General features: G+C 42.1%; 1 protein-coding gene across 2 annotated transcripts in view; it reads left to right on the forward strand.

Annotated features, from left to right (window-relative positions):
- PPP4R1 (protein phosphatase 4 regulatory subunit 1) overlaps positions 1-13,791 on the forward strand; it is a 73,678-nt gene that overhangs the window by 43,132 nt on the left and 16,755 nt on the right. For both annotated transcript variants that reach the window (XM_047793709.1, XM_047793710.1), the window contains exon 11: positions 10,842-11,347. In XM_047793709.1, coding sequence (XP_047649665.1) covers positions 10,842-11,347 — 506 coding nt within the window. The remainder of the gene's footprint in view (positions 1-10,841; positions 11,348-13,791) is intronic.

The raw sequence follows: 13,791 nt of genomic DNA on the forward strand, positions 1-13,791 counted from the left end.
TCTTTGTATTCAAATAGCCTTCACTGGGCCTGGCACATGCTGGGAACATAATAAATCTTGAATGAATTATTGAAGGAAAATAATGGATTTCATCTCAAAAGCCTTTATTAACTGAACCACTTATGCTGGTTTTTGTAGTTGAGCTTCAAGCCAGTTATGTGTGAGCAATATTGATTGTAATGGTACAGATATGGAGTATTTCACTGATGCTGAAACCTCATGTATCCACACTCATCTCAGGATGCTGCGCTTCTGCAGCCACATGTTCCACAGGTCACTCTCTCCTGGAAGTGCGTGTGCTCCCTTTTCCAGGCCACAGCCTCCAGTCATTAGAACTCTGAGGGTGTCACCTCTGAGCTTATGGAGACACCAGAGGATACTTCCTGTGGAGAGAGCTCCTGGGTTACCCTCTGCTGCAACCCGTGCCTGGGTTCTGGGTAATCCGCTCCTTGTGTGGAACCAGAGTCCACCCGTTATCCTCAAAACAGCGTGTGCTTGTACAGTAGCGTTCGGAAGGCTGGCGACAAAGAATGTCAGAATTTTGGCCTTTAGCAGCTTGATCATACATTGACTCTTAGGCAGCTCCAGGGAAAAAACAGTATTGGAGAATTTATGTTTTTGACAGTTTGGATCTACTGTTATTCATACAGAGTTTAATACTTCCCAGAATTTAATACTAGGGCAAATTTTTTGCCTCTTTAAAACCATACCAGAGATTTTTAAGTTGGGACAAATGTAATTTTTCATTAGGCAGATAGAATGAATTGGCCAGTTATTCTTTTCTTTTTCCTGCTGACAATATGAACATTTAATTTTAGTGCTAAGATGAGATAGTGATCAAGGAACTTCAGGTCCTTTGAATAGTTTTACATATTAAATGGCCTTTTAATTGGGTTCTTTTTGTGTATTTATTTTTTTATTTCAAACTATAATACAAAGCTATATTAAAACATTGTGCTGGAGTTCTCATTGTGGTGCAGCAGAAACGAATCTGACTAGGAACCATGAGGTTGAAGGTTCGATCCCTGGCCCCACTTAGTGGGTTAAGGATCCAGCATTGCCATGAGCTGTGGTGTAGGTCTCAGAAATGGCCTGGATCCTGCGTTGCTGTGGCTGGCAGCTACAGCTCTAATTCGACCCCTAGCCTGGGAACCTCCATATCCCACAGGTGTGGCCTTAAAAAATACAAAAAAGACAAAAATGGAAAAAAAAAACAAAACAATATGCTGTTGGCATAAAAAACAGACACATAGACCAAGAGAAGAGAGTGAAGAGCCCAGAAATACACCCACATATATATAGTCAGTTAATTTACAACAAAGGAGTCAAGGATATACAATGGGGAAAGGACAGTCTCCTCAATAAATAGGAATGTTTTATTGAAGCATAGTTGTTTTACAATGTTGTTATAATTTCTGCCATACGACAAATTGTCTTTTTGTGTATTTTAAATGGAAGTTTCTTTCTACCTTTTTAAAAATTTATTTATTTATTTATTTATTTATTGGCCATAGTGTGCAGCAGCTCGATGTGGGATCTCAGTTCCCAGACTGAGATTGAATGTAAGGTCACAGTGGTGAAAGTGCCAAATCCTAAACACTAGACCTCAGGGGAACTCTCCCAAATGCAAATTTGTTTCTTTTTGTCTTTTTCATTTTTTATTGAAGTACAGTTGATTTACAATGTGATAATTTCTGTTCTGCAACATAGAGATTCAGTTATACATGTACACACATCCATTCTTTTTCAGATTCTTTTCCCATATAGATTATCACAGAATATTGGGTAGAGTTCCCTGTGCTTTACAGCAGGTCTCCACTGGCCAATTATGCCATATACCACAGTGTGCACATGCCAGTCCCAAACCCCTGTCCATCCCTCCCCCTACCTGTCCCCTTCGGTGACCATAATTTTGTTTTCAAAGTCTGAGTCTGTTCTGCTGATAAGTTCATTCATATCCATTCTTTAGATTCCACATGTGATTTCATATGATGTTTGTCTTTCACTGTCTAACTTCATTCAGTGTAATAATCTCAAGGTCCATCCATGTTGCTGCAAATTGCATGATTTCATTCTTTTTGATGGCTAATATGTCATTGTGTGTGTTCATACACACACCACATCCTTTTTTTTTTTTTGTCTTTTTAATGATGCACCTGCAGCATATGGAAGTTCCCAAGGTAGAGGTCAAGTTGGAGCTGCAGTTGCTGTCTATATCACAGCCATGGTAACACCGGATTGGAGCCACATCTGCAACCTACACAGCTTGCAGCAATGCCAGATCCTTAACCCCCTGAGCAAGGCCAGGGATTGAACCTGCAGCCTCACAGAGACTATGTCAGGTACTTTACCTGATGAGTCACAGTGGGAACTCCTGTACCACATCGTTTATCCATTCCTCTGTTGATGGACATTTAGGTTGCTTCCATGTCCTGGATATTGTAAATATTGCTGCAGTCAACGTTGGATTGCAGGTATCTTTTCAAATTATGGTTTTCTCCAGATAGATGAGATGCCCAGGAGTGGGATGGCCGGATCATACGGTAGTTCTATTTTTAGTTTTTTGAGGAACTTCCTTACTGTCTTCTATAGTGGTTGTACCAGTTTACATTCCTGCCAAAAGAGGGTTTCCTTTTATCTAAAAATCTCTCCAACATTTATTGTTTATTGACTTTTTGATGATGGCCATTCTGGCTGGTGTAAGGTGGTAGGTACCTCATAATAGTGTTGATTTGCATTTCTCTAATAATTAGCGATGTTGAGCCTCTTTTTATGTGCTTTTTGGCCATCTGTATGTCGTCTTTGGAGAAATGTCTGTTTAGATCTTCTCATTTTATTTTTATTTTTATTGAGCTGCATGAGTTATTTGTATATTTTGGAGAGTAATCCCTTGTCAGTCACTTCGATTGCAAAGATTTTCTCCCATTCTATGGGTTTTCTTTCTGTTCTGTTTATGGCTTCCTTTGCTGTACAAAAACTTTTAAGTTTAATTAGGTCCCATTGGTTTATTTTTGTTTTTATTTTCATTACTGTGGGAGGTGGACCTGTAAAGGTATTATTGCTATGGTTTACATTAGAGAGTGTTCTGCCTGTGTTTTTCTCTAAGAGCTTTATAAAGTATCCAGTCTTACATTTAAGTCTTTAATCCATTTTGAGTTTATTTTTGTGTATGGTGTTAGGGAGTGTTCTAATTGCATTCTTTTACATGTAGCTGTCCAGTTTTCCCAGCACCACCTCTCGGCTTTTTTGTTTGTTTTTGTTTTTTTCTTTTTGGCTGCCCCATGGCAAGTGGAATTCCTGGGCCAGGGATCAGATCCAAGCCATGGTTGTGACCTATGGCAGAGCTGCAGCAATGCCAGATCCTTAACCCAGTGTGCCAGGCCAGGGGTCAAACCTGCATCCCAGTGCTCCAGAGATGCTGCTGATCCTGTGGCACCACTGTAGGAACTCCCTAGCACCACTTATTGAAGAGATTTTCCTTTCTCCATTGTATATTCTTGCCTCCTTTATCTTAGATTAGTTGGCTGTAGGTGCTTGGGTTTATTTTTGGGCTTTCTATCCTGCTCCATTGAACTGTATTTCTGTTTTTGTGCCAGTACCATACTGTTTTGATGACTGTAGCTTTGTAGTATAGTCTGAAGTCAGGAAGCCTGATTACCCCAGCTCCACTTTTCTTTCTTGGGATTGCTTTATCTGTTCCAGGGTCTTTTGTGTTTCCATACAAACTTAAATTTACTTTGTTCTAGTTCTGTGAAAAATGTGCTTGGTAATTTGATAGGGATTGCATTGATTCTGTAGATTGCCTTGGATAGTATAGTCATTTTGACAATATTGATATCTTCCAATTCAAGAGCATTGTGTATCTTTCATCTGTTTGTGTCATCTTTGATTTCTTTCAACAGTGTCTTATAGTTTTCAGAGTACAAATCTTTTGCCTCCTTAGGTAGGTTATTCCTAGGTATTTTGTTCTTTTGTTTGTTTGTTTTGCTTTTTAGGGATGCACTCACAGCATATGGAAGTTCCTAGGCTAGGGGTCCAATTGGAGCTACAGCTGCTGGCCTACACCACAGCCACTGCAACATGGGATCCAAGCCACATCTGCAGTCTCTACACCTCAGCTCATAGCAATGCCAGATCCACAACTCAGCGAGCGAGGCCAGAGATTGAACCTGTGTCCTCATGGATACTAGTTGGATTCATTTCTGGTGTGCCACAACAGGAACTCGTAGATATTTTATTCTTGATGCGATGGTTAAAGGATTGTCTCTTTAATTTCTCTTTCTAATCTTTGTTTTTAGTATATGGAAATATAAGAGGTTTTATTAATTTTGTATCCTGCAACTTTACCAAATTCACTGATGAGCTCTGGTAGTTTCCTGGTAGCATTTTTAGGGTTTTCTATCTACAGTGTCATATCATCTGCCAACAGCAACATTTTTACTTCTTCTCTTCCAATTTGGATTCCTTTTATTTCTCTCTCTGTCTCTCTCTCTCTCTTTTTTTTTCCACACCTATGGCTTGGAAGTTCCCAGGCCAGGGATCAAATTCAAGCCATGGCTGTGGCCTATGCCACAGCTGCAGCAACACCAGATCAGGATCCTTTAACCCACTGTGCCAGGCCAGGGATCAAGCCCATGCCTCAGCCACAACCTGAGTGCTGCAAGAGATAGCACCAGATCCTTAATCCACTGTGCCGCAGTAGGAGCTCCTCCTTTTATTTCTTTTACTTCTCTGATTGCTGTGGCTAGGACTTCTAAAACTGTGTTGAATAGTAATGGCAAGAGTGGACATCCTTGTCTTGTTCCTGATCTCAGTGGGAATTCTTTCAGCTTTTCACCATTGAGAATGATGTTAGCTCTGGGTTTGTCATATATGGCCTTTATTGAGATAGGTTCTTCTATGCCCACTTTCTAGAGAGTTTTTTTATCATAAATGAGTATTGGATTTTGTCAGAAGCCTTTTCTGTATCTTTTGAGGTTACCATACAGTTTTTATTCTTCTATTTGTTAATGTAGTGTATCACACTGATTGATTTGCAGATATTGAAAAATCCTTCCATCCCTGGGATAAATCCCACTTGATTGTGGTGTATGATTCTTTTAGCATATTGTTGGATTCTACTTACTAGTATTTTGTTGAGGATTTTTGTGTCTATGTTCATAAGTGATACTGGCCTGTAATCTTCTTTCCTTTTTTTTTTCTTTTAGTATCTTTGGTTTTGGTATCAGATTGATGGTGGCCTCATAGAATGAGCTTGGGAGTATTCTTTATTTTGCAATTTTTTAGAATAGTTTCAGAAGGATAAGTGTTAACTCTTCTTTAAATCTTTGATAAAATGCACCTGTGAAGCCATCTAGTCCTGGACTTGTGTTGGAAGGTGTTTGTTTGTTTGTTTGTTTGTTTGCCTTTTTGTCTTTTTAGGGCCGCACCTGCAGCACATGGAAGTTCCCAGGCTAGAGTTCCAATCAGAGCTGCAGCTGCCGGCCTACGCCACAGGCACAACACCACCAGATCCAAGCCTCATCTGTGACGTACACCACAGGTCATAGCAATGCCAGATCCTCAACCCACTGAGCAAGGCCACAGATTAAACCCGTGTCCTCGTGGATACTGGTCAGGTTTGTTAACCACTGAGCCACAGCAGGAACGCCTCATTGTTGGAAGTTTTTTAATCACAGTTTCAATTTCAGTACTTGTGATTGGTCCGTTCATGTCTCCTATTTCTTCCTGGTTCAGTCTTGGAAGACTGTACCTTTCTAATAATTTGTCCATGTCTTCCAGATTGTCCATTTTATTGGCCTATAGTTGCTTATAGGAGTCTCTTATAATCCTTTGTATTTCTGTGATGTCCATTGTAACTTCTCCTTTGTCATTTCTGATTTTATTGATTTGAGCCCTCTCCCTTTTTTTGTTGATGGGTCTGGCTAAGGGTTTATCAGTTTTGTTGATCTTTTCAAAGAACCAGTTTTTAGTTTCATTCATCTTTTCTGTTGTTTTCTTCGTTTCTGTTTCATTTATTCCTGCTCTAATCTTTATGATTTCTTTTCTTCTACTAAGTTTGGATTTTGGTCTCCTTTCTCTAGTGCTTTAGGTTTTTTACTTGAGATTTTTCTTGTTTCCTGAAGTAGGCTTGTATTGCTATAAACATCCCTCTTTGAATTGCTTTTGCAGCATCCCGTAGATTTTGGATCATTGTGTCTTCATTTTGTCTATGGGTATTTTTTGATTTCCTCTTTGTTTTCTTCAGTGATCCACTGGTTTTTTTAGTAGCATGTTGTTTAGTCTCCATGTGTTTGTGTTCTTTTGCAGTTTTTTTTCTTATAGTTGATTTCTGGTCTTAGCACAATGTGCTTGGAGAATATGCTCGATATGATTTCAGTTTTCTTAAATTTACTAAGGCTTGATTTGTGGCCCAGAATGTGCACTTAAGAATATGTATTCTGCTTCCTCTGGATGGAATGGTCTATAAATAGCTATTAAGTCCATCTGACCCAGTGCATCATTTAAGGCTTGTGTTTCCTTGTTGATTTTCTGTCTGGGTGATCTGTCCACTACCCTAAGTGGGGGTTAAAGTCCCCCATATTATTGTGTTATTGTCGATTTCACCTTTTAAGGCTGTCAGCAGTTGTCTTTTATATTGAGGTGCTTCTTCGTTGGGTGCATATATATTTAGGATTGTTATATCTTCTTAGATTGATTCTTTGATCATTATGTAATGGTAATGACCTTCTTTATTTCTTTTTTTTTTTTTGTCTTTTTGCTATTTCTTTGGGCCACTCCCGTGGCACATGGAGGTTCCCAGGCTAGGGGTTGAATCGGAGCTGTAGCCACCGGCCTACGCCAGAGCCACAGCAACGCGGGATCCGAGCCGCGTCTGCAACCTATACCAGAGCTCACGGCAACGCCGGATCATTAACCCGCTGAGCAAGGGCAGGGACCGAACCCGCAACCTCCTGGTTCCTAGTTGGATTCGTTAACCACTGCGCCACGACAGGAACTCCTTGATGAGTATCTTTAGTGTGGTCTCCTTTTGCAGACACTAGAGTTGTAGCTTCTCTTGCTTCTGATGTCTGCCCCCTTGTGGCTGAAGTTGGTCTAGTGGCTTGCTGCAGGCTTCCTGATTGGGAGGGATTGGTGTGGGCCCACTGGTAGGTGGATTTGATTCTTATTCTGGTGCCGGGTGTGTGTGTTCTGGCGAAAGTGCCCCTCCTACCATCTCAGTGTGGCTTCTTCTTTGTCTTTGGTTGTACAATATCTTTTTGGTAGATTCCAGTCTATTTTGTTGATGGTTGCTCAGCAGTTGTTTGTGATTTTGGTGTTTTTGTGAGAGAGGATGAGCTTAAGTTCTTCTACTCCACCGTCCTATCTGGAGTCCCAGATGGATGTTTTCTGAAGTTCATCAGATAATCAATGAAGTCTTTTTTTTTTTTTGTCTTGTCTTTTTCTAGGGCCGCACCTGCAGCATATGGAGGTTCCCAGGCTAGGGGTCTAGTTGGAGCTGTAACTGCAGGCCCACGCCAGAGCCACAGCAACAGGAGATCCAAGCCACATCTGCAACCTACACAACAGTTCACAGCATCGCTGGATCCGTAACCCACTGAGTGAGGCCAGGGATTGAACCTGCAACCTCATGGTTCCTAGTTGAATTCATTAACTACTGAGCCACGATGGGAACTCCAATCAGTGAAGTCTTAAATTCATTTTAGCCATTTGCTCCTCACCCAAGCCTAGAATACCAAACAATATTCTGTTACTATAATTTTTAAAATTTGCATATCAGTAAAACTATAAAAATAGCAAGAAGAATCCCATATACCTTTCTTATAGATTCTCCAGTTGTTAACATTTTATTATACTTACTTTATTCTTTTTTTTTCTGAATTCCATTGAGATAAGTTTTAGACATACTGCTTTTACCTTTGTTTAATATTTCACTATGTTTCCTCAAAACAGACATTAATACATAACCATAGTGTAATTATAACATTCAGTACAGCCATCTACTAGAGATTTTATTCACATTCCACCAGTTACCTCATTCATGTTTTATAAAACAAAAGAAAAAAATCTTTAATATAGACATGATTAGAAAATATCATATAATTCATGAACACAAAAGACACTTCTTTGCATAATGGCACCAGCTTTCAGGACTGTTTTAGCATGGGAACTATTAAGGCCAGTCCCTCATTTTTATGAAGAAGGAGAAAATGTGGGATCTGCAGTTCGAGTGTCTTTCATGGTTGTAACAGAAGTTTATTATAAGTGCATAATAAATATTTCATAGTTATAAGAGTGGAGGAGAAGCACCAGAATTTTAAATGCTGTCACTGTGTGCTCTGTTTCCAGATGACTTCTTAAATATTTTTATCAGTAAAAAAATTTTTTATCAGTATTTCAAAACACTTTTAAAAGTAATCATCATGTTTGTTTGTTTTTTTTTAATATGTGTCTGAAAACATTAAACTCTGAGATAAAACCTAATGAGGAAGCTGAGGACATGTACGGTGGTCCTTACCTGGGATGTTCTTTAGGTGTTAACATCACCTGTTAGCACCTGGGTAGGCCTCCTAGTTAATGTCTTTTATTAAAGTGTAAATTGGGAGCTCCCTGGTGGCTCAACAGGTTAAGGACCTGGTGTTATCAGTGATGTGACTTGGGAACTTGCGTGTGCCATGTGCACGGCCAAGAAAAATAATAAGTGTATATTTAAAGGCACGTGTTTCAGTGGAGCACCTTTTCTTCCCCACACTCACCTTACAGATTTGCCTTCATGTCCATCTTCCTTCCTTTTCATGCCTCTTGAAAAGAGGTATCTCTTCACCCATTTAATCAGCAGTCCACCCCTGTTCTCGAGCCCCTGTTCCTCCCTCACAGAAACATATTGCTTTACCAGTTATTTCTTGAGTCTCCTGTGTCTCCAGTTCCTTCACTCCTTCTGACCTTTCTCTCTGAGCCTATAAAATGCCCATTTAAGCATCCTTTTGTACAGGAAAAGCACCTTTCTCTGTTACGCTGCCTGCCTGTCACGTGTGCCTCACTTTGGGATTTCTTGCCTCTCGCACACACGTAGGCCCCACCCTCACATGCCCTTGTAAGTCGTCCTCCAGACCCGCCCCATGGACACCACACCTAGAGTTCGCCCTAGACCCTAACCCAGCCTGTCTTCTGACACAAGCTGTTTCTGCACGGGTCATTGATGGTTGGGGCTGCAGCCGTCACCCAGTAGTTCTGGCCAGGAGTCTGGAAGTCTTGGCAGGTCCCCCCCCACCGGCCTTTGCTCTCCTCTCCAGCCCCCAGGAAAGGAAAAGCCCTCCTGGTTTGTCACCTGTGGAATGTGCCTCATTTTCTGCCGCCTTGGTGCGTGGCCTTCACTCAGAACGCGGTCCCACCAACCTGCTCCTCCGTGGTTCCTGCCTAGCTACGCCCCAGCTGTTTCCTGTACGGCTTCAGATGACTTTCACAAATAACACATCTAAGATGTACCGCTCTTCCTTCCTTCCTGTCTTCTGGGGCTGAGAGGATATACAGGATGTGTGTGCTGTGGGCCTGGATGTTATACATTGGAGCTGTGGGCACAGATGCTGTATATACTGGAAATGTGTGCTGTGGGCACAGATAAATATGCTGGAGGTGTGTGCTCTGGGCACAGAGGTTATATGTACTGGAGGTGTGTGCTGTGGGCACAGATATTATATATGCAGGAGGTGTGTGCTGTGGGCACAGATATATATGTTGGAGGTGTGTGCTGTGGGCACAGAGGTTATATGTACTGGAGCTGTGGGCCGTGGGCACAATGGTTCCTGCAGTTTTTGCTCGAGTCCTTCATTTTCATGTCATCTCTGAACCTAACTCATCTCCATTTCCTGACTGTGTTGATCCTCTTCCTTCACTCTTGCATCTGCGTACGGGCTCTCTCTGCTCATTCCCCCCTCAGCCTCAAACGTTTGTTAGTCCTTCTAAAGAACCCGTATCATTTCCTCCAAAGCACGTGTTCAACACGCAAACTAAGTACTTACCACTTGCTAGCAGTTTCTTGCTTAGATGTGTGTTTCTCCTCTGCCCTAATTAGATCCATAGCTCGTACACATGAGTCCTCAATACCTGTGTCATCTCCTGGATCCTAGTAGGTGCTCAGTACACATTTGTTAAATTTGAGTCAAATAAAATATGGAGCATAAACATTAAAACTTATGGTAGTGCTTTAGCTTTGCTAGAGGATGGCAGTAATCAGTGGGCTTTAATGAAGGAGCTTGTACCCTCTCTCCTCATCAGTTAAGTGTGACTCCACTTGGGGAAAGCTTTTGGGAGTAGAGCTGGAAAGTGTGGGAGAAATAAAAATAACTATTTACACTTAAGTTGGTTTTACTGTATTTTGTGACATAGTAATTGAAGGTCGTTTCTCATACTGTATAGAGGTTTTCTTTTTTGTGTAAGCAAGTAGGTTTGACTTCTCAGCTTTCGATATGTCAGTAGAGCCCAGTGGCAGTACCATAATCCTAAAAACCAGATAATTTTTAGATGTATTTAGCTTAAAATGCATTGTAGGAATTTATCTTCCCACAGTTTTAGTTCTTTTACTATTGAAATTTGCATGGTGTTGGTAGAATCCAAGGATTCTTAAATGTTACCTCCATCTAATACGTTAACACTTTAATACCTAGTCTAAAGAACAACTGATGGAAAAAGTTATCAGTAATAGAAACTACTGAATTTGTATGGCTAGTTTGTAATTTTTCATAGTTAACTTGTCAAAGTGCTTTATGTAGTATCTTCATTGATTTTTTTTCAGTAATTATTTTTATACTTGCACTTTCTTTCCCCAAATAAAACCACGAAAGGATCAGAGACCACGAGGCCCTGGAGGATGCAGAACTCAGGCCAGAGGAAGCTCCTGCAGTGCCGGCTGTTAGCGCCAGTGTGGAGCTGGAGGGCACAATGACAGGAGGGGCCGAGAGCCCTAGGCAGCCCCCCGGGGAAACGGGTGCCCCACTCTCTGCCTCCTCCTCAGAAGCCCAGCCAGAGGTCGCCAGCAACGAAGGGGACGGAAAGCCTGGGAACTGCGGGTCTGTGTCGCGGTCAGAGGGGGGCTTCAGCGCACAGGATCCGGCCCTCCCAGACCAGGACTTGTTCAACTCCTTCCACTTCTGGAGGACTCCGCTCCCCAACATTGATCTGGACATGGAGCTGGAGCAGGGCACTGGGGGCACGCCCAGCCCTGAGGGAGCTGAAGAGATGCCCGAAGTCCCTGGCCCCATTTCTGCCAACATCACCATGGCCACCAGGAAGGAGCTTGAGGAGATGATAGAAAACCTCGAGCCACACATCGATGACCCCGACGTGAAAGGTATGGGGTCAGTTGGGTCATCGTTCTGAAGCTGACAAGACACGTTACTTCCTGACTCTTTCCCCCAGAAAAACTACCTTTGACAAATCTGTTTGGGGAGTTCCTGTTGTGGCTCAGCAGAAACGAATTTGACTAGTATCCCTGAGAACGCAGGTTCGATCCCTGCCCTCGCTCAGTGGGTCAGGGATCGGGCGTTGCTATGAGCTGTGGTGTTGATCGCAGGCGCGGCTCAGATCTGACGTTGCTGTGGCTTTGGCATAAAGCCAGTGGCTCTAGCTCCAATTAGACCCCCAGCCTGGGAACCTCCATATGCCCCTGGTGCAGCCCTGAAAAAAGTCCGTTTGTCATCATGTGTTGTTGTCTTGGAAAATGTGAATATCTGGAGTTTAGGAAGTGAATTTCCGATGAGCTGGTCACTGTGTTCCTAAGGGTGGCATATACAGATGTGTTGATTCACAAACCACTCTCTCTGACACGTTCACACTTCCTTCTGTGTATACATCTTTGAGCCACACCTTGTTTTGCTCTCAGTCTCCTTAGCCTTTTTATAAAAAGTGGACGCAGTGTTGGGTTTTAAGGAAAGACTGTAGACGATCCGCAGTAGACAGAGCTGCGTATTTGCCTGTGGAACAGGAGGTTGTAGGAGCTGTGGGTGTTTGCAAGGGTCACGGTGGCGTCTCTGCTTCTCAGTTTTCACCTTGTTCCTTTGGGTTACATTCTGACACCTAGATTCTGTTGTTGTAAACAACAGCCTTAGAGGTTGTTCTGTGTCAAAATAACCCAAGCTCTTACCCAGTGACTGCGTATTCTCAGTCTGTGTGAGAATGAGGTCCTGAGCTGCCCTCGGCATGCAGGGTCCCAGGCAGAAACCTGTTATTCGTGCCCCTTGAAGACCTGGCCTTCCCGACCTCTGTCACCTTTCAGTGATATACGAAATGTCATCTTAAAACAAAAAACAAGTGTAAAAAATCCCTAGCCTGCAAGTCTCAGATCTTTATCACTTTGTGGATTTTTTTACCCGTTGTTAGTTTCAGAAGCTAAACTTTTTCAACTGTCATTTGCTTAGTGTTAGGAAATACTTTCTATTTTGAAAGCAAAGTGATACCTTGAGTATCCTTCTAAAATTCACAAGGTTTTTTTCAAAGCTCAAACTTTGAAAATTTCCTCAGTGGAAGTGAAAGTAGCAGTTATCTTTATTTGGCTTTAACTTACTATGAGTTTTAAAGATTTTTTTGTGGTAATTTTACACTTGGAGAAAAACTAAATGATCTATTTGATGAAAAGCAAATTCAGGAGTTCCCATTGTGGCTCAGCATGTTAAGAACCTGATTCATGAGGTTCTAACCTGATTCATCCTGAACCGTGAGGATGTGGGTTTAATCCCTGGCCTCGCTCAGTAGGTTAAGGATCTGGCATTGCCATGGGCTCTGGTGTAGTTCGAAGACAAGGCTCAGATCCCGGGTTGCTCGGATCCGAGCCGCTGTGGCTCTGGTGTAGGCCTCACCTGTATCTCCAATTTGACCCCCTAGCCTGGGAATTTCCCTATGCTGCAGATGCGGCCATATAAAGAAAAAGAAGGAAAGACAAATTCATATCCTTGATTGTTGAAAATTATTTTGGTTTTAACTGGCAGAGAGGTCAGTTTCATTCCCTGGTGTCCTGTACCCCAGCCCCCGCCCCCAGAGCCCACTGGTCTATTTTCTGTCTCCGTGGTGCCGCCTTTTCCAGGCGGTGAGTTAATGAGGCACCGTGAGCCTCTGAGTCTGTGTTGGCGATTTATCCTCCTTGTTCCACGAACCTCCTCCTTAGTATTTGCAGCAGAAGATCCCACTTTTTATCCCTCGCAGTGGATTATTTTCTCTAAAAAATCTCCTGTCTTTACTTTCCTCGATCGTTCCTCAGTTGATTTTTTACCCCTTGAGCCCAGAATTCTGCGTTTTCTGACAGTGGCTGGGTGGCAGGCACTGAAGTTTGCTGTCTGGCAGTTCAGCATCTTGCCCACAATCTGGCCTTGTCTTCCCTGCCCCCCAGGACAGGATCGAGACACAACCTTCCCCAGGCGGGGTGTCGGCTCCTGAGCACTGTCTTTATAGCTGCCTGCTTTTTATTTAAATTTTATGGTCATTATCACTTGAAATTTTATTCAGTTGATCAGACCTTGGTAGCTCATGTTTCTGTTTTTCACACACTCCTTATTTTTCTGGAAAATAAGTTCCTCGCTGGCTTTTAGCCTATTCAGGGATTCTTGCTATACTTAGCTGCTAGTTAGTTCTCTGACACATAGTGAACACTTAATAAATATTTATGGAAATAAATATTGAATAATCTACATTCTTTTTAAACAAATAAGCTAAAAATATTATGCATAGTTTGCTCTTTTTTTTTTTTTTTTTGGCTTTTTTGGTTGCACGCACAGCCTATGGAACTTCTCAGGTGAGGGATCA

Source organism: Phacochoerus africanus, chromosome 8 (genome assembly GCF_016906955.1).
Source record: "Phacochoerus africanus isolate WHEZ1 chromosome 8, ROS_Pafr_v1, whole genome shotgun sequence".
In the NCBI taxonomy this organism is placed as follows: Eukaryota; Metazoa; Chordata; class Mammalia; order Artiodactyla; family Suidae; genus Phacochoerus; species Phacochoerus africanus.